This window comes from Lytechinus pictus, chromosome 13 (genome assembly GCF_037042905.1).
Source record: "Lytechinus pictus isolate F3 Inbred chromosome 13, Lp3.0, whole genome shotgun sequence".
NCBI lineage: Eukaryota > Metazoa > Echinodermata > Echinoidea > Temnopleuroida > Toxopneustidae > Lytechinus > Lytechinus pictus.
In genome coordinates this window covers 16,656,407-16,677,996 of record NC_087257.1, presented here as the reverse complement: position 1 = coordinate 16,677,996, position 21,590 = coordinate 16,656,407, and the positions used below count along the sequence as shown (strand labels likewise).

At 38.4% G+C, this 21,590-nt stretch overlaps 1 protein-coding gene across 1 annotated transcript; it reads left to right on the top strand.

Moving 5' to 3' along the window:
• The first annotated feature begins 1,610 nt into the window (after positions 1–1,610).
• LOC135156333 (uncharacterized) lies at positions 1,611–14,988 on the top strand. The gene is made up of 3 exons (XM_064108425.1): positions 1,611–1,938; positions 11,200–11,414; positions 11,793–14,988. The coding sequence occupies exons 2-3, from the start codon at positions 11,288–11,290 to the stop codon at positions 12,347–12,349; spliced, it is 684 nt and encodes a 227-aa protein (XP_063964495.1). The 5' UTR covers positions 1,611–1,938; positions 11,200–11,287; the 3' UTR covers positions 12,350–14,988.
• The last annotated feature ends 6,602 nt before the right edge of the window (positions 14,989–21,590 follow it).

The window sequence follows — 21,590 nt, the reverse complement described above, 5'->3', positions numbered from 1 at the left end:
GTTGTTGGTATTCCTAGTTGGTTTTTTTAAACATCATTGTATTAATTCCATTGTCTATTTGCCACTTGGTTCATACTTCATTCATTACTTGGTCTTATACATCATAAACTAATTTGTGTTTTGTCTGTCTGGGTACAGCGGATGCCTATTTTCCCTTCATTGTCTGATCATTGACCATTTGTTAATTACCATTTAGATAAGCTTGAGTCGTTTCAGACTATGCGGGCATTGTATGGATTGATCATATCTTACTTGAACACGTGACATGGAAAGTGTGGCAATTGGAGTGTGGATATTAGACAATAGACAAAGAAGGATTAAATGGAGTGATAATTAGACCAAATGATTATTAGTCCAGAGAGAGGAGAGACTCTGATAGTAGACCAACTGTTATTTTAAGATTGTTTTTTTAACATGTGGAATGATACCAAATAGACTTTTTAAAAAATTGGACAAAGAAGTGATGTACCAGAGAACATTTGAATTAATTAGATCAGTTTTCACATGAAAGTTTTTTCTTGTGTGAAAAGACTCAGGGGAAAGTTTTTTAGATGAAGTCTCAAAAGGTTGTTAGATGAACTCACGACTCTGTACTGATTGCGTTTACAGATTCACTTTTTCTCTCAACTTTACTTTTTTAGGATTTTTTTCCCCATTAACTCAAATTCATTCTGCTTGGTCTCTTTTTATGGCAACGCCCCATGCAGGGCATCGTAATAGACAGTCTGAGGGGGCTTGCCACTTTGCATTAGCATCAAACTAGAGTGCCCCGCTGAGACGGCCCTTCTGCGGACCCCCCCTCCCCATCCCTCACTTTCCGCCTGCACCCCTTGCACCCCCCCTACTAGATTTTCTCTCTCCTTTTCAGATTGGTGCGCTGATGGAAATGTCAGGTATTCATCCTTACAAATTTCACATGGTATTAGGATAGGTCGTAATGTTTGTAGGTTACCAATCTAGTTATATCTTCTGACATGATTTGTGTTTGCTATACTACATGTAGGCCTAGTACGGTCATCAATTCATTTTCAAAGAGAAATTAATGCGGAATGATGGTGATGTGTGTAAGATGAAGTATTGGCCAGTTTCATAAATGAGTTATGATAACTTTGCCATTTTTATTTCAACAACACTACAGTCAACTACAGTGTTAAAAAGGCTCAAAATCAAAATGAAGGTATTAGATGATCGCTAACATAATGGCAAAATAACCACAAACATCGGTCTTTGTGAAGAGACAGACTCAAGGTCCTCACAATCTGGTAACCAAGAACCATAAATCACAGGGTCTGAAACAGAAGACTACCCCTGCACCATCTCTCACTCTCAGCTCCCCCAGCTAATCTGCAGACTTCACTCAAACAGTGTGAAGCTACAACAGAAAGCCAACAAACCGCCGAACTGTACAGACGTGCATGCCCTCCCCCTCTCCCTCGCTCTCCTTTCATCGCTATTCAACGCTCTCTCGGTGCTTGGTATAAGACCTCTCTAGCTTTACTGGCTCCCTCCATGCTCCGTGCAGTGGAATCTACACTTGCATTGTAAATAAAGGACTGATGCTTGGTACACTCACACGCATGTAATATTCCTAACCTTCGTAGTATAGCAGCAGAAGTAAGAAGGGGAAGTATACTACTCCATCAGTTGGAGCTCGGCCAGTCAGTCGCTATGCAAACCTGATCAGGAACACATTGCTGGAACCTTACTCTCAAACCGGCGATCTTATATGTCTTTGCATTATATATCTGGTGATTTTATCGGTTCAAGGTGAGATTGCAGAGCTGAGCTGCGAGGTTGTGAACCATTTGGATATTCTCTTCTCACCGGGATATAAAGTTTATTATTATTTTCTTACGTGGTGACGGTTGCCAATCATAAAATGGATTTTGTTTGGATGTGATTATAATATTTCCCAGGATTTGGTTCAGTATTACCAAGGTAAGCGCTTTTCCAGAGAGAAACTACAATTCACTCTTTTTTTCTGTTAATATTATGTTTGTAATAAGAGGTGCTTCTTTTTAAATTTATTTTCATTTAGACTGTCATTGCTTTCAATTTCTTGAACTCTGTATATTTGTCTCTAAGTTCTTTCATTCCACAATTTTTCTCTTACTATATATATATTTTTTAATTTTTAATATGTCAATGTTCCTCTCTTCCATTGCTTTATTTTATCATTAATATGTTCACTTATATTTCCTGATGTTCACCAATAGTATGACATTCCTTTATCACTTGTCATATTTCATTTTCATATTTACATTTTTTGTAGGCCTTTTCATGAATGAAAACAATCTTTTTACAATTGATGTTGGTCTTTCCATTCTTTGCTTTATGTCTTTAGTAATATTTTAGCTTCCATTCCATTTTCAGCAAGCCTCCCCCACTCTTTGATTTCTGCCCCCATCTTTATTTTTCTTCTCTCTCCTGCTCTTTATTTCTCTTTTTTTCTTCTCTCTTCCTCTTTCTTCTCACTCTCTTTTCCTGCATCTTTATCCTCTCCCCCTGCCCACCCTTTTCCCTCTTTCCCTATAATTTCTTTCTATTCCTTTCTTTCATAAGAAGGCACGTACATTTTCTGTGCAATTCCGTCATATCATCATTTCCCTTTCTTGAACTTGCCTCCAAACCACACGCAACCCTTGGCTCTCGCTATAGCAAAGCTGCGTAGTATCATGGACCTAGTATCATGGACCTACTCGTATAGCCCCCTTTCACCCAGGTGCAGAGGTGTATGCATTCAATCAGCGCTGGTTACAATTTTTTTTCTCCCTCTCTTTGATGAATAACTCGTTGAGCAATCACTCAAGCTTCAATCCCCTTTGTGAATTCCTGATCCTATTCTTTGCTCTGGCCTTCTTCCTATTGAAGCATTCCTGAAGGAAAACTTTAAGAACATTAGCACTTTCCTGACTCCTCACCCCCCTCCCCTCTTTTTTTTTTCTTTCTCCCACTCTCTTCCTTTTCTCTCCCCTTTCTTTTTTATCTTTGTCTCTGCTAGTAGCTCTTAATATATTTAGCACACCACAGATACTTATGGTATAGGCCTATATGTTTTATGTACTGTGTGAATTGAGAACATTAGCTCATCCTAATTCCCTACCCTCTGTTTCATCCCCCCTCTCCTCCAATTATTTTACTTTTTTGAAGTGAAGGATAGTTGAAGGAAAACTTATCCTATTTTTAGCACACCTTAGAGAAATTAGCTTTAGGCCTATACTTGTATGTTTTTAATGTGTTTTATCAAAGAGATGTCACCTATATCTCCTTGGTTTTATGTAGTTTGAATTGAGAATGTAAGCTGTTTCTCTGATTTCTTCCCCCCACTTTCTTTCACTCTCTCTATTTTTTTAACGGATAGTTAAAGCATTTTTGGTAGGGTCCATGGTTGAAGGAAAACTCTCCTGGTTTTTAGCACACCATAGAGAATTGGCTTTATGGATTTTATTTGTTTTAATGTCATGCAAATTGGAAGTTATCACTTTCCTCGCTGCCCCTCCCATCTTAATCCCCTCTTTACCCCTCCCCTCCCTTAATCCTCCCCTCTCTTAATCCCTTCTCTACCCATCCCCCTCCCTCTTTCTCTCCCTCTCAAGCTGTTTTGTCATTTCAATATGGAATCTATTGAATCTGATAATGGCAGAAAAAGGATTATCCCTTTATCCTCTTTGAATACGTTTTCCACACAAAAAAAAATGCATCCTAATTTATAGAGCAACTCAGATTGAATTCAGATTGAATTAAAAGATGTCAGGGCTGGATGAAAGAGAGATAGATGTGGGGATATTTCCATAGACCTACATTTGTGCAGTATGAGTAGTCCTAAATTTCTTATGTGTGTTGAAAACCTCTTCTGTGTTTTTTTTTTCTTTCTCTTATTCTATTGGTTTTTTTTTTCATTCATTAATTTATGATTTTTTTTTTTTTTTTTTTTTTTTTGGGGGGGGGGGGGATGGGGGAAGTTGGGTCATTTTATAGGAATAAGTATATAGGCCTAAAATAAATGTGTGACCCAATTTTGAAATGTACTAACAAAAGAGTTTTGTGTGAAAGGGTCTCTGGCAGTCCTTGTGTACATAAACTGTAAATTCACCACAGAAAAATCACTGCTGCCATTCATTGTGTTGTGGTAGTAGTCTTTATCCGCAGACTCCTGTAAGTGTAACCATACTTCCTACATGTAGATTCTGGTTCAAGCCTATAAGTTTGTAATGTCTCTTTCATGCATGGGGTTATTTTAACCCGTTGGAGACGGAACCCTCAATGCGGACTAGATTCTATGGAAAACATGTGTTGTACTGTAGTGAAATCACTCTGTCTCCATTGGTTAACCTTTTGAACAATAGTTGAATTTCAAGTAAATTTTCAAATTTCTCAGACTTAGGAATCGTGTGATTATAAAGAACTTCAAGATCCTGTGTTCATTTTGAGTAGATGTACATGTACTTGAACCCAAGTGCAGGATATTAGGCAGATATGCTCTAAGCCTAGTCTACTCTTAGAGTCCTCTTTCACAAATGCACAATTTTTATGACACATTCACTATCAACCAATCAGACTGAAGGATTTCAGTAGCTTATTACCGTTATTCCAAATTCATTATTATAACAAGTTCTGTGAAATGGAATCCACAGTTGGGTTTGGTGCATCAAGTGCAAAGTGTCTTGCCAGTGAACTTGCATAGTATTTCAACTTCAAGGAAGCCTGAGGCCGCGCAAAGTTCCTCAGTCCCAAAGAAGGTATGATCCTTGACTCTAGGGCAGCATTTCATGAAACACAGTCTCACTGACAACTGCTACAACAAGCTACTGAAATCCTTGGATCTGATTGGCTGAGAGCAAATTTAGTGAGTGGAAATCACTGACAAACTTCTCATGATCCTTGACTCTTGAACTATATTCCAATTCCCATCCCTCCGATGTAATTGAGCAACATGGCAGGTTGTAGAGAGCCTGTAATGAAATCGAGAGTCAAATTCTACCCAAAGAGGAAGTTACAGATTGAACTTACAGATTTATCTTAGTCATAAATGTAATATAGTATAAATTTTCTTCCTCCAAAAGACCAAAAGTGTGGTTTATGTCATGATCTTGCTTTTTTTCCCCCTTATTTTATTTGGAATAAGAGAGATGAGATATTGGATTTAATTGTTACCTTAACTTTTCATGTTTTTATAAAATTATGTGATGTTCTATGAATGACAATTTATGATATTTAGTCAATGCAACAATGTGATTTTTTTTCTCCATGCCTTGTATTATTTTCCTCTATACCATCTTATGTTCTACAATATAGTTTAGAAATATAATTTTACCTGTAATTTGTAACCTGATTTGTAATTTGTAATCTGGTATGTCCAGATGGCCACGTCTGTTTAGAGTAGACAGCGAATGAAGAACATGTAAATTGTTGGGAATAAATCTATAGGTACTCTGCTAGTATAGGACCTTCATTATGTGATGGAATGCAAAAAGCACCCAAGTTTAACCCGTGTAACGTGACTTTTGTTACATTCCCGACGCAAAATTGGCAAGATTCTCTGTCTCTCACTCAGTCTCCGCATCGCAATTTTCCAGGCTTGCGGACCTATGATTCTAGTGTGGATCAGAGCAGGAGGCACCCTCCCCCTCATAATGTCTTTTCATGCTGTGAAGCGCAGGAGAACCCTGCGTTGTAACATCCTGTAATCTCCTTTGAATATCCTCAGCGTGCCCTCTGCCTCCTCCATTTGCCATTGACCTTGTGGCTCGATGGAATCACTGGAAAAGTCGACCTTTTTCTCCGGAAGGCGAATCTCCTTTTTGTGCCACTTTTCCCCTATTGGCTGGAGAAGTTTGGGTGTATGTGTGCCCGTGCATGCATCCGATACTATTGTTGCGTTCTGTTTGCTTGATACTTTGCAATGTAGCTTGATTTGCATACTATAAACACGTTTTGGCAAAGATTTGACCATTTGAGCTAGGACAACATGGTCTTTAGTATTTTGCGTGTCATTCATCTTCTATGACTGACTTTCTATAACCTAGATACTAGAAAGAATAACAAAAGTTTTTGAAAAGAATAATGCATGATTTTGCGAGCGGCTATCTGAAAACAGCCCCAGGTTCCTTTGGACCTTTTTGTTGATTATTTTGGTTTGCTGAATGAGGTATGTGATAACTTCTCTGTTTGTCTAAAACCTTGTAGATTCAAAATGAATAATCACTGATGTTATGCTATAGTATGGTATGACTTTATATATTCTGATGGAAAAATTAACCACCAATTTGACATAAGCACGCATTATTAGCATTATCCCACATCCCATATGGGGAGGGCTTCTTGTCATTAGGAGCTAAATAAAATTAAATTAAACCTATCTTTGGAAGCTGCAGGTTTGAAAAGGGAAACGAGACGTAAGTTCATTGACACAGCAGTTTTCGGAATTACGCCATATGATTAAAGCTAGAGGGCTAATTGCAGCCACGTGTCTAACTTAACATTCCAGCGGAGAGAAAGTAATGTGTGGATTGACCATAGGCTTGTGATCGGTTCTTCTCATTACATACCTGTTCACACTATAAAAATTCATGGTATAGCCATGTTAAAAATTCAAAATTATAGGCATTATTCAAATCATTATTTTTTTCCTTTGAAGACTAAAGTTGCCTGTTAAAAAGCATTGCATCTCTGAACTGCATTTCGAACTGTTTCTTGATGCAATCTCATTGTCATTTTATCATTTTGAAAACCATATAGGACTTTGAATAAGTGTTGGCACATAACTAATTGATTGCCTGCAGAAAATGACTGGCTGCCATATTTTCACAATCACTTCTTGATGAAATATATGACTTCATTTTTTAATCGTACTACTTTGTGACAATACTTTTTTCACCTTTGCGGTGTTTTTCTGTACCAGTTTTGTGCAAGTTTGCTCTCGTCTGAATGGGCTATTTCTTGAACTTATGTTTGTAAACTTTCCGTTGGTCATCGACATGCAATGACCGGTTGAAGCAGGCCGAGAAGTGGACAAAGTATGGAGTGCAATGACCTGTAGGGCATTGAACCTGCATTCTGCTGACATATATTTTACCAAGCGTGAACCGTCACCACAAGCTGTAGCTTCATTGTTTTACAAAGATTTAGTGACTGAAATCTCGCTTTAACTTCCCAGTCACATATGGTACAATATGCATCTCTGCTCAAGGGACGTGCACTCCTGCTTGTCATTCAGTGAGATTGGCATATAAGAATGACATTTTATCTTCTTGATTCTTTGCGAAATGCCCCAGTTGGGTGCATTTTCGTGGGTGCGTTGTGGTCTAGTGGTTCTGACTCTCGCCTTTGAAACAGAGGGTTGTGGGTTCGAATCCCAGCCATGGCGTGTTTTCCTTCAGCAAGAAATTTATCCACACTGTGCTGCACTCGACCCAGGTGAGGTGAATGGGTACCCGGCAGGAGTAAGTCCTTGCATGCACTGAGAGCCGGTGATGGTAGCTCAGGCTAAAGCCGGGGTAATAATAGCAGCGCTTTGTATCCTCAGGCAAAAAGCACTTTATAAATCCAGCTATTATTATTATTTAATAGATGAAACTGACTTCACATCTCCCCTAGATCGGTCTCCTGTTTGCCAGTTTGCATTTCTTCTTTGCTCTAAAATCGATGGGGGCTGTGTATTCTTTTAGCAACTTCTGAAAATTTTCATTCAGTTCGAGAAAGGCGTGCAGCATCTATTCCAAAGATAGTACCTTCCAATGGTATGTAGATGAAGTGGGAATCAGACCTGGGCCCCTTTTCATAAATACTTGTTATAATAACAAATGTACAATTTCTGTAACAAATTTTCCATCAGCCAATCAGCTTGAAGGATTTAACGTTTATTGCAAATTTGTTATTATGATTAAAGTTTAATGAAACGGACCCAAGTTTGGGCATCATACTTTATGAGAATTAGACTCAGTGGGTATTAGAATATGTGTAGAGTAGAGTAGACCAAATGACAATTAGACCAAATATTTGTTGACCAATGGCTTGTACAGCACGCGACTCTGGCACTAGTCCGACGGTCCCAGACCGGTGAAAAGTGCTGTCGGGCCAGTAACTTTTCAGAAATAGCCAGATTTACTGGTCCGACATGACCAGTAAGATTATATCTAACTGAAATATATTTTCTTCTCCTTTGTAAATTATAAAAATGGCTCTGGCATCTAACTAAAACAATAGCTCTCATGAATTTTGTTGTGTGTGTATACTATTTGTTGTTTGTTAGGGGTTTTTTTTTTGGGGGGGGGGTAACAAGCACTAAAAGACAGCAAATTAAGCTCAAGTCTCTTTTTATATTTTTCTTTATTATTTGGGACCAGTAAATTTTAGGTTCGGTCCAGTAAAAAATGGAAAAACTGGGTATGTACTGGTCCTACATGATCAGGTCGGACCGGTAGAAATTTAAAAAAAGGGTTAGTATGGAGCCCTGGCTTGCAAACCAAATGAATGTAATGAAATATTCCCTTCCTATGGAAGTGGTAATGATTTTTCCTGTCTTCCGGGTGCTTAAGACCGGAGATGAAGCCAGAGCTGCCTTCAAGAACTTGTGAGGAGGCAGCAAGGAGGCAAAGTTCTTGAGAAAACACGATAGCAAACTCTTGAAAGTCTCAAATTAGCAGCTCCCTCCTAAAGTTCCGGAAGCGAGTAGGCGTATCTGCCTATGTATATTTCATTGATGCATCTTGATTCAGACAAGTACTGCAGTGAAGACTTGAAATGTACAACACTTTCTTTCAAGATTGATGGAGACTTCAATTATTATTTCCCCCGAATGTGCCTCAAATTCTTGTGTTCTGTTGGATGTTATTATGTTGATTGTTAACATGCAATGGTGTGTTGGCTCAGTTGGTAGAGCATCCGTCTCACAACCGGGAGGTCGGGGGTTCAAACACCTGCCGCGTCAGACCAAAAGACATTAAATATGGGATTTGCTGCTACCCTGTTTGGCGTTCAACGATTAAAGGGATAGAGCCTCGTCGATCTGGCGCTGCACAGCGGCTGCCGGGCCCACGATCAATTGGGCAATGCAAACTTTCTGAGTATTTCATTTCATGTCTATTTCGAACAATAAAATATGGATTTTTTTGTTCATTCTCTCAGCTTTATTTTCCATTTTGCATTGCCAAATTATTAATAAAAATGTGTTCTGTACTCACAGTGATTATATTTTGTGATTTCAAAAGTTGCCAATACAGATGTGTGTTTAAAAAAAAATGAAATCATCCTTGTCTATGCATGTTTGACATTGTTGTGCAAACCCTTCATTTGAGAAAAGTGGTCTGAATATTCAGCCTATAAAGCTCCCTGGCATTGATTTATGTACAGAAGGCCCCTTTTGTTTTTGCTAGTCTTGTGTGAAGACCCCTTGTTGATAAAATATTTAATCAGGGTCTATGCCTGCAGACTAGGTGTGATGTAAGACATGTCTAATGAAGCAACTAAAATAAGATTCCTCTCCAAATCACTGAAACGACTGTCTGTGAGATTTATTTAATGAAATTTTCAACATGCTTCAAGATCTATTTTTTCAAGTTTCATTACCTAGAAGGCTGAATTGCCATTGAATTTGTGATAATAATTTCAAAACATGAATTGCACATGCAAGAGGGTATAGTTTCAGTTCACACTAACAATTTCAATTCACAATACCGATTTCAATGAATTCCTATCAAGGAGTTTGTAACATATTTATCATAGTGCGAATGGGGCTTTTAGTAACAGATTCCCTGGAGCTGGACTGGGGGTAGCCAGTGGACATCTCGTGTTCTTTGGTTTCTCCGAGGGGTGCCAGAGACAGGTTGATTGGCAGGTAGCCGGTGCCGACCGTTTGACAAGAGCCGCCCGCTTTCACCAAAGGAACACCACCGACTGGGCCAGAAGCCAGTGGTGGTTTCTGTTCAAACTCGTCTCTTTCAATATTTATCCAAGACGTTTAGATTTCAATGGTTGTCGCAGACTTAGAGAAGTCTTTTACTTGTATTTTGTGAAGCACTCAAATAGTTTTTATTTCATGGAGTCAGTCAGTTAGAACTCAGTGTGTACGGATTGGAATGCATACACGTACAGTCAAACTTGCTGTAACAACCACCCTTATAGAAGGACCACAAGTCTATAATTAAGTGTACATACCTGTCCATTAAGTTTGGTTTTCCTCAAAGCATTCTGCATTGAAACATGTATTACAGGAACCTGTTCACAATGACCACCTGTCAAAAAGACCCTTTTTCTCGTCTCCCATATGTTGTCTTTATAGACGGGTTAGAATGTATTTGCAGGAAAATAAGACCAAGGCCATAAATCTTTTTTTTTAGTAATGAGTACAGTATCTGTATAAAATGGATTGTACACAATAGCATGTTAGTTTTTGTGGCGGTGCAAGAACACCCTTCGCAAAACATTTTTCGCACACCACATCGGTGCAGAAATGCCCTTATGCGTGCTGCTTTAGGCGTTTTTGCATGCATATGAAGTGCGAAAGTTTGGCGAGAGCGTTCTTGCACCAACACAATGATGTCATGTAAGTGGTTTTGTTTGGAGATGTGGTCCTAGCCAATCAGATGCATGAATTACATTAGCTTGCCATCAGTTCGATTGAAATAAGTAGTCATCTCAAAAGCGAATCTTAGTAATACTACTAGTAATTGTAGGCTTGTTAACCCATTCAGCCCTATGACCATGATAACCTGGGCAAGGGTCTATGGAAAACGTGTATCATAGTGGAATCATGCCATGTTCAAGATTTATCACTAACAGAACCGCAATGCCTTATGGGATCGAAAAGGGGGCAATCAAGCTAGCTCCAAGCACGTGCACTAAGGACAGTCCGCAGTGCGCGTGCGCAGAGCTAGCTAACGGCCCCCTTTTCGATCCCATGATGCATTGCGGTTCTGATTAGCGATAAACCTTATGTGGAAGAAGATATACTTTGTATGTCTTTCTGCTAATGATCCATGTTATATACTGTATTGTCTGGCTGCCATACACGCAGAATGGCTTTTAATTACCACGAAGCTGCATTTTCTCACTTTTTTCAGCTCAAATCCACCAGCCCCCTCCCACTATAATGAGTCATTGATACTCGTCAAGCTATAAATTGGCGAAAATTCTGGGCCTTTTCTAATTAATATCAATGTCTTATCTCTCTCTTTTTTTTCTTCTTTCTATCCACTATAGGTAAAGGTTGAGGCAAGAACTAATTAGCAAACGAGCCTCATTTGTGGCATCTCAGTCGGTAGTCTCATCCCGAGATTCTTGCGTTGCCATGGAGATGATGGAGACGTCAACGCAGTATCACGGAAGGCTAGGCGGCTCACTGTGTTCCATTAACGATCATCACATGGCGCTTGGCCGGCTGAGCAAGGGGAACAGTAGCGAAGACACGTCTAGTGGTGAGTGAATGATGCGCATGTCTTTCATGCTGTCTCACTTTCCTTTTGTATCTTCAAAGTTTCTTTTCTATTAATCATTCCTGAGCTGCCGGGGATTATAGTCGCTCCATCGGTATATGCTTGAAGATTTATTCTCCTCCGCTGTCTTAGATATAGGTAAAGACTCACAAGTATTCTTTGAAGTCTGTCTCACATGATAGAGATGTATAAGAGAGGTATATGTGTTGAGAATTTAACATTTTCATTTCTTTTTTCAGGTTGGGTATCTTGGAAGCATTTTCAAAATCTGATATCCTCAGATATTCATGAGAGAGCCTCAGAGATTTTATCATAATGTAATCTTAAAGTGTTCTTTCTTCTTTGTGTATCTTCTTACAGACGACGTGGACTTGGATGCCCTAGTTAACGGCATGAATTCCTTTCCTACATATAACGAAGATAGGCCTTTGTTGGCCAGCACCGAGTCGTTAAACAACCATCTATCGGCACAGCAGGGCGGTCTGAATGGAATCTACTTGTGTCGGCAAGCCAGTCAGCCAGCCACGCCCACGAGAACACAACCCACCTCACCCCACAATCAAAACCATAGCAACAATCATCACGTCACCAACAACCACCACCATCACCACCACCAAAGGCATCAGCTGCAACACAGCTCGAGTCTCACCTCTCGGTTCATTCCGCGCCTCGACCGCGAGTGGAGGAGCAAGTCGATGCCGGAGGATCTGCGAGAGCCGGTGGCCACCGCCCCGCTCAGCTCGTCGTTCCCGCAGAGAGGGCAGAGCGAGAGCAGCAGCGGGGGCAGCGATGGCGACGAGGCTCAGGTACCCGACCCTTTCCCGGAGTTGGGCGGATGCAGTCCAAGATGGAAAACAACACTGGGCTCAGCTGTGGTATGTTGCTCACAATTTTATAAGACACCTTGTCAAACGTAAGAGCTTCATCTCTCCTGCCGGCTTGTCACTGGCAGCTTTCCATAGCCAATCCTCACATTTCATCACAGATTTAATGATGGAAAATAATGCAGTGGAAACAGAGCTGCCAACCAGTATGTTTTTGGCGTATTTAGTACGTTTTTTCAACCAAAATATGACAGTACGTTTTTAATTTTAAAAATATGATTTCGTTTAAAAAAAAAAACATTTTTTTTAATCGTAATTTATTGAGAAAAATCATCTCTATATGTCTCTATTTCATGAAACTTACAAAAAAATATGGTTATTGGATCAATGTAATTTCAGGTAACTTTTTTTTTTCAATCATTTTATTAAAACCAGGGTGAGATATACACGTGTTTCAATGTTTTTTTTTTTCATCTGCAAGAGCAGTGCGCAATTTAGCTTGCATGCAGCTTGAGCATCGCGATGAGCATGCGCGCCATGCATTTTATTATGAAATACAGTTTTTTGGGGAATAATACATTTTTTTTAAGTACAATTTTTCATTCCCAGAGGTTGGCAGGTCTGTGGAAAGCTGTGAAAAGAGCATAGTGCCTTGATTCTTGCTAAAAGAGGAAGCACTGACTTATAACAAGTTGCCTGATGTAACTTCTGGGTCAAGGGTTCGAGGATAATATTGAATAAATTTAGAATGTTTTCTTGATAGAAAGAAAAGTGTGCAATAGGTGGGTTCAGACCGCCTCGAAGATCGTCAGTTCCAGGTATTTTCTGATCGGGAAATTTACCCCGATCAGAAAATACCAGGTAATATTGGCAATGTGAAAGCAAATTACGCGTAATCTTCCCGAAAGAAAATACCCACTAAATAGTAGGTACTTGTCAAAATTACGAGAACTTTCGTGGGGATTTTTCCCAAGGTCGCAGGTATTTTGGCAATGTGAAAGAAATTTACTGGAACTTTTAGCCTAGCATGTAGTTGGGAGCAGGCGCCTTGGGTGGCTGCTGAGCTAGTGATTTTGGATCTCACGCCTTGCTTGCTAATCAGACCATAATGCGCATGCTCGTAACTTCAGGAACTTATCCCGTGGGTATGTTTCGGGGCGGGGTGAATGCAGGAATAATTAATGGGTATTTTTTAGCCTTAAAAAGTTCTCGTAATTTAACGGGGATTCTCATGATCGAGGCGGTTTGAAACCACCTAATATCAATCCTGTGTTTTGAACAAACATTGCTTCTTACAATATTGAAGACATCAAGGTCACCCACTGACTATGGAGAGGAAAATTTTGAGTTTCACAAAAATCATATTTATAAAGTTATTTTCACACTCCCCCTAGATGCATTAATAAAAGCAAAGGTTTATTGGACTCTTCAAAGAACTACATGTATAGAAAGTGCATGAATGATTTTTTTTTTAAGATTTCAGCTGAGTGCACCACCGTATGGGATACCTTTGTGCCTTGTGGAGTTTGTTTAAGGAATCATAACAAAGTCTCAGCAAAAGTGCTTTTGCACTACTTTCCTTCTGTCTAGGGAGTCATTCAAGGCAGCTGGAATCTCCTGCAGACTAGCCATAAATTTTCATCATCGGTTCTGCTCCATCCCCCTGCATCACAGGCAGCTGTAAATCAAGGCGCACTTGTATCCATCCATCCATTGGTCACAGAAAGCTGAGAGTTTGTCCCAAAGCCATAAACCCCTCAGTCACACGGGCCGAAACCGACTCCAGACCGACACATATACCGTCGAATCAGTTTGGAGTCGACGTGATTATTGCATAATAGTTCATCCAATTGTGTAGGCTTATGTATTGAGTTTTTCATGTGTGAATGTGTTTGAATGAAGAAAAAAACCTTTGCCTTATTGTTAAAAAAAAATTGAAATACAATTTTAGTCAGTCGTACAACTCCTGCGAAAGAAATTGGTTCCTCTCTTTCAGAGAGATCTGCATGTGAACACTGTTATAGATTAGATGCAAGAGAAACCTCATGTAGGCCTACTTGTACACAAGGTGTATGCAGACCGCCTTGATCACCAGAATACCAGAACTTGTTCAGGCTCAAAATGCCCAATAATTATTTTCTGCATTTATACCGACCCTATTAGAGCAGACCCTTTGGGGGTAAGTTTTCAAAGTTACGAGCATGTGCACTATGGTCAGATTAGCAGGCAAGGCGCACAGTTCAAAATCGCTCACTCAGCCCTACATGTATGGTGTCTGTGCTTAACTAATTGCTGGATTGGGAAAGTTCGTGTAATCTTGGCAAGTACCTACTATTTAGCAGGTATTTTCTTTCAGGCAATTCAAATCGCTTGCTCAGCAGTCCTATGGTGCCCGCGCCCGACTATCGGTGGGTTGAGAAAGTCCTCTTGATTCCGGCACGTACCTACTATCTAGCAGGTATTTTTATTTTGGGGATATGTAGGTATTTTGCTTTCACATTGGCAAAAATACTTGGTATTTTCTGATCGGGGTGGATCATGGTAAATTTCCTGATCAGAGAATACCTGGAACTTATGAATTGCGGGGTGGTCTGACTCGTGACAAATTCCCAGTTTTGAGAATATTTTCCTCTTGTGTAATAACCTTTATGCAATTTCCCCTCCTACACTGTCCTAGTTCCTGACATAACATGCAATGAGCATAAATAGACAGTATATTTAATTTCAAAGATTTGGACAAAAATAAAGTTTAAGAAAAACAGGAAATAGAAAAGCCATATGAAATGATACACTGTTGGTCTGGTTTTTTTTTTTTTCAAACGAGCATGTCTTGTGTGGTAGCTGGGGCCCTTTGTCTGGTTTTCGTTTCTGAGAATAAAGCCATATTAAAGATAAATGAAAGAAGTTGCAGTAAACGCCAATTTGATGAGAAAGTCTGTAAAACCAAGTTTAATAACTTAATAGTCACTTTATCATCAAAGACTTAGATCTGGTACAGATACATAAACTGAGCTTTGTGAAATTATGAAATTTAAGCTGAAAAAGTAATTGCACCGAAGATCACCAACACCGATAAGCACATATGGGACACTGTGTAAATATTACTTGGAAAAAGACCCAACATTTCATGTAACATCATGCTTATTTTGCTAATTACGTAGCAATTAAACAATTTCTTCCACAATCCTCTGATGCATATTTTTCATACATAACATTAGTGATAATAATAATAACGGTATATTTACCCAGGGTAGCCACTTCAGTTCTGAAAACTGTTCTCCCAGCGGGCCCTGCTATTATTATTACCCGGCTAAGCTAGGCTACGTATTCAGGTGCACTCAGCTTTTTGAGGGATTACTTCCTGCCGGTACCCATTTACCTCACCTGGGTCGAGTGCAGTACACTGTGGATGAATTCTTTGCTGAAGGAAATTACGCCATGGCTGGGATTTGAACCCACGACCCTCTGTTTCAAAGTCCGTAGACTAATCCACTGGGCCTCGACGCTCTACATTCTGATACTTGGATGGTCATTTCATTGGATTCTGTACGAAGTCATTTTGAATTCGTTACCACATACTCGCATTAATCTTTAAAAAGAAGTTAATGAGATTGCTGATCAGATTTTATCGAGGAGAACAGACGAGATGAGGAATTCATCTTTTCCTAATGATCAAGAATACCGCCCCAAGGCATAGTTAAAGGACAAGTCCACTCCAACAAAAACTTGATTTGAATAAAAAGAGAAAAATTCAACAAGCATAACACTGAAAATTTCATCAAAATCGGATGTAAAATAAGAAAGTTATAATATTTTAAAGTTTCGCTTCATTTCACAAAACAGTTATATGCACATCTCGATCGGTATGCAAATGAGGGAACTGATGACATCACTCACTCACTATTTCTTTTGTATTTTATTATATGAAATATGAAATATTTAGATTTTCTCGCCATTGTCATGTGAAATGAAGTTTCATTCCTCCCTGAACACATGGGATTCCATTATTTTAACATTTTGTGCTTCAGGCAAGGAGGTCCTAATCATCAAATTCGTAAAAATTGAAATATTGTATTATTCAAACAATAAAAAACAAAAGAAATAGTGAGTGAATGACATCATCGACTCTCTCATTTGGATGTAACTGGCTCGTTCATATAACTATTTTGTTAAAAATAAGCAAAACTTTGAAATGTCATAACTTTCTTATTTTACATCCGATTTTGATGAAATTTTCAGCATTGTGCTTGTCTGATTTTTCTCTATTGATTCAAATCAACATTTTTCTGAAGTGGACTTGACCTTTAATATCACCCTTGGTTGGTTGATTCTCTGTATTTTTAACACCGTCTTTCTATTTCTGTTTTATCGGTCAGGCAGACTTATAGCCACCGTGCGGAGAGCATGGAAGCAGCGCTGCGGTTGGGAATTTAAATTTAGATCTGGTTGAAGATGCCCCAGTGAATTTAATCAGTCAAGAAAGATTCATTATGGAAATTAAGCTCTTTTCCCCCCTTCTTTTGGAAGCCAATTTAATTAGAGGATGCTATTTATAGGGGATATTAAGAAATGTAGATCTCTCCCTTTCCTTCTCTTTTTTAAAGCCAGATATTGGAAGTTGCTATAAATAGGAGATATTACAAAATTGAGCTCCTTCCATTCTCATTTCAAAGCCATGTATTGGAGGATGCCATTTATAGGAGAAATCAAGAAATTTAGCCCCTTCTTTTTTAGGCCACAATTATTAGAGGGTGCTGTTCATAGGATAAATTAAAAGTGTTCATTTCTTGTTCATGCAGTTGGTATTTGATGCTGATGTAATTTTCAATCTGTCGAGACAATTCGATGGTTCGTGAATAGACATCAGGGGCCTTTAGCACAAAGGATAGCGATTGATCATATGCTTTATTTTAAACGATCAATTGTACATTGTGGTCGGTGCAATCAATCGTGGAAAAAATGTTCTACGATTGATTGCTAAGCTTAGTGTTACAGGCTCCTGGTGAGCATCTTCAATTCTTTGTAAGGTCGAGAGAGAAAAGGGTTAAGGAGTTAATATTGTAACCCCCCCCCCCAAAAAAAAAAAATGGAGAAAATTATCTCCCTTTGAAAATCCATTAAGAGTTCTGAAGGGCCTATACAGATGATTTGTTTGATAAACATCATGATGTAAATGTACAAGAAAATAGCCCCATTTGCAGTAGGCATGAATACTAGGCAGTTTCAGACCGCCTCACAGTTTGTTAGTTCCAGGTATCTCCCGAAAGAAAATACCCACTAAATAGTAGGTACTTGTCAAAATTACGAGAACTTTCGCAGGGATTTTTCCAAGGTCGCAGGTATTTTGGCAGTGTGAAAAGCAATTTACGGGAACTTTTAGCCCAGCGTGTATTTGGGTGCGGGCGCCGTGGTTGGCTGCTGAGCTAGTGATTTTGAATCTCGCGCCTTGCTTGCTTATCAAACCATACTGCACATGCTGGTAACTTCAGGAACTTATCCTGAAGGGTGTGAATGCAGGAATAATTAATGGGTATTTTTTAGCCTTAAAAATGCAAGTAATTTAACAGGGATTCTTATGATTGAGGCGGTTTGAAACCACCTACTGATTCCACCCTCCCCCCTTGGTGAATATGGAGTGATGAAAATAAAGTTTAAAAATAAATTAGGCCCAATTGCTATAGGTTGCTCTTCAGAAGAGACCCTGTAGTTTTGTAAAAGAAGTTCACATAAAACAATTTTCTAGAAAACATGAAATCATGCTGCCTCTATAACACTCTGAACCATTGTGAGGGAAAGATATTAAAGATATTTTCATTGAACCCTACGCAGTAAACAGTCCATGGACCGAAAAGCCTTCCCTTCTAAAAATATCCCTTGCTGATGCCCCCATATGAAGCCACTTGTAAGACGTGTCCATCAACCTTTATTGATGAGAGCCATAACTCAGGCAAAACAGGAGCACATTCCTTTAGCTTACCCCTCCAGTGATGGACAAGCAAGGGAGCTATTTAAAGGGATCAGTCAGCGTGGTGTCTGAGCAGTGGTCCGACGAGCGCCTTTGAACTTCGCACAAAAGCGTGTCAAGATGCCCTGATTTATTGCTCCGCTTCAAAGGGGAGCAAGATTTTATTAGTCGGGTCAAATATGTCGACGGTGTGAGAATGGCAATAAAATGAAAAATGACCATAACTTGTGAAAAGAAGTGGTGACTATAATAGATATGGAAAGGATACTACAGTATCACATGCATATAAAAGAAATTGATCTAGTTTCATGAAGTCATGTAGCTCCATAAATATCTTGTTTTGTATAAAGTTATTATACAGGCCCTATATGGTATTATATAGGTATTATATGGTATTATATAGGTATAAGGTATTATATAGGCCATATATGTATCATTTGACGTGTCAAATTCTTAGAAAAGAATTTTCAATTTTGAAGAAAATTTGTTGCTATTTGTCATTGTACTGTTATGTAGAGAAATCTGGCTAATAAGCTGGAGATGCCTCTAAATCCGTTCGACTCGATCAGTTCGAAAAATTGACTTAAAAGAAGTGAATTACAGGCGCACATGTTTTGTGCATATGGGCATTTTCACGGTAACTGACATTACACGGCACAATGTTTTCACACCTTTCATTGTGTGTATCTCCAAAACAACAAATGATGGGAGTTTGCTTTTGATAGAGTTAATAAAGTGAACCTTGCTGTATACTCTGATACTAAGTTTTCCTATGTAACCACATTTTTTTACGCATCAGCAAGCAAAAATGTGTCGGTAACTGACATTACGCAAAAGGACATGCAATTTCAGGGTGTTCAGTGAAATTGAAATATCTCATGTCCCTGAGTAGATAGAGTAATAATTTGAATATGTAAATATACCTCCGTTACTAGGTTAAGATGTGTCAAAATATTAAACAATTCGTTTTTGTCTTTTGGGGGCTATGATAATTTTTCCACAACCATGCTGGTAACTGACATTACGGTAACTGACATTACACTTAATTTGCCATAGAGATAACACATGGAAGTCAAATGTGGGGAATCATTGCATTGTATCTTCTGTGCAGGGCTTCACATGAAAGTGAGCTTGATGTGGAAGTATACCCGAGTTTCTAGGAACATTTCAATGAAAAAACTTTTTCTTTTTCTTAGTTCCTTTCTTTGATTTGAACATTTTTATCATAACTTGTCGGTAACTGACAATACACATTAACATTTACCAGTGCTATATGATTTTCAAAGGCATAATTTTCTTGGTACTTATATGTAAGGCGTTTTAAAATAATAAAAGTTTCATAATACTTCACATTTTTAATTATCAAAAGATAAGAAATGTATGTTTTACTTACTCGGGGGGGGGGGGGGTGGGGTCATAGCAGCTACATGTTTTCCTATAGTAATTTAATATTGCATTGACTGTACACATGGATTTTTCTGACTATACACCCATAATATATTCATCAGTTTTATATTGACTTTTTAAACCTTTTCCTTCTCCAACCTCCCCCTCCCCTCAAAAAAGGCAAAATGAATAAGGGTCTCCTCCCCTAGGCTACACGTACCTCTCCCCCGAATCTCATGCAGCCATGTAGTTTTATTGATTTCTATTCTGGTCAGTGCAAGCAGTGCTTATTCATATCTGTCGGATTTCAATTCTCTTCATAATTTGTTTAATCATTTTCTTTGCTAATTTCTTTTTTAAGCTGTGAACAAAAAATAAACTCCAGCTTCTAAACTGAAACTGAACTATTTGTAAATTAGAAAAAAAAAAGTTTTAGTAGATCCATGCAACATTGATCAGAACTGTCAAATATCACTTTTCATCTATACTTGTACACCAAAAACAAAATTGTATCATACATCCACACTACTAAAAGGTGTATAAAAAACTAAAAAAGGGACCCTGGAAATCCCCTTCATCACAATGTTAAGCTTAAAAAATGTTGCAGATTTAGGCAATAGGTTGGGAAAAGTACCCCCTACCCCCCCAAAAAAAAAAATTGTCTGATACAAACAATTGGGTACTTGGTAAGTGCATGTACAAAACAATTTCATAGTAATTTTTTTTTGCATGATGGGAATGCAACTTCCTTCATAATTTCAAATAGTATTCCTTGTGAACTATACCTTTTAAAAGTGAATAGCAAGCTCCTTCCGGTGTGACTTTTAAAGTGAAAGATTTAAATAACAAGTATACAATATTTCTTCACCATAAAATTGACCACATATTTGCATTTCAATATTGGTAACCAACGTTTTATCATGGTAACTGACATTACATCTCGGTAACTGACATTACATTTTCCACTTGGTAACTGACATTACATATATTTAATGGTACCCTATGGCTTCATTGTTAATTGGTAATCTTTAATTTTGGTGTAGAAGGGAGGGGTGTTACCTAGAGAGGAAATCTACCAAGTTTCATATGATATATCCTCTTTTCCAGGAAATGAGAAAAAAAAGTTCATGTTTTCGGTAACTGACATTACATACCATATCACATACTTCATCAATGTTTTTTAATCAGATGAATGAATTACTGGTGTTTCTTTCTGTGGGATTTTAAAAAGTGTTATAATAGCAAGCTAAACCACAGGCGAAAACATCATGATCAAACCTGTTCTTTAAAAATCTGTCAAAACTAAATATGTATCAATATACTATTTTCAACACTAATTTGTATCCATACTTTGGCAGCCATTTTGAAATAAAAAATGGCTGCCAGAGTCGGAAAAAAAAATTGTCTCAGAAACTTCAGGTCTTGTTTCATTAAAAAACATAAAGCATTTGACATGAATATCAACTTGATTTTTTTGCCTCTGTGTCCATCTGTGGTGAAAATGCCCATATGTAAGCTGGTTTAAAAAATTGCCTTGAGTAGAGATTATTCAACTGTTAAATTCGTAGAAAGTCGACTTATAAATCCAGACATGACTTAATGTATAAATTTAGAAAATATTAATTCTGGTGTGTGTATGATGGGGGGGGGTGGATTTGAATTAGAAAAGTGAATGAAGATTTACATATCAGAATAATTTTTGTTCGTATTTGTATCAAGTAGGCCTAGATGTTGCTTATAAAATACCCCCCCCCCCATCCCGTTATAAAATCGAGATCCGCTCAATCCGCGTGACTGCCTTGTCAGCTGCATTTCACTCTTGTATGGCTCCTTCGAAGATTCCTATCTTTAGGTGTGTCTCATTATCGTTTCTATAAATAGGGCTGGTTTTGCAGACAACTGTATTACTTTGTTACTAAATAGAGGTACTGTTAATTGAATCCCTGGGGATGCTTCTATGTGCGTGTATATATAATTCATTAA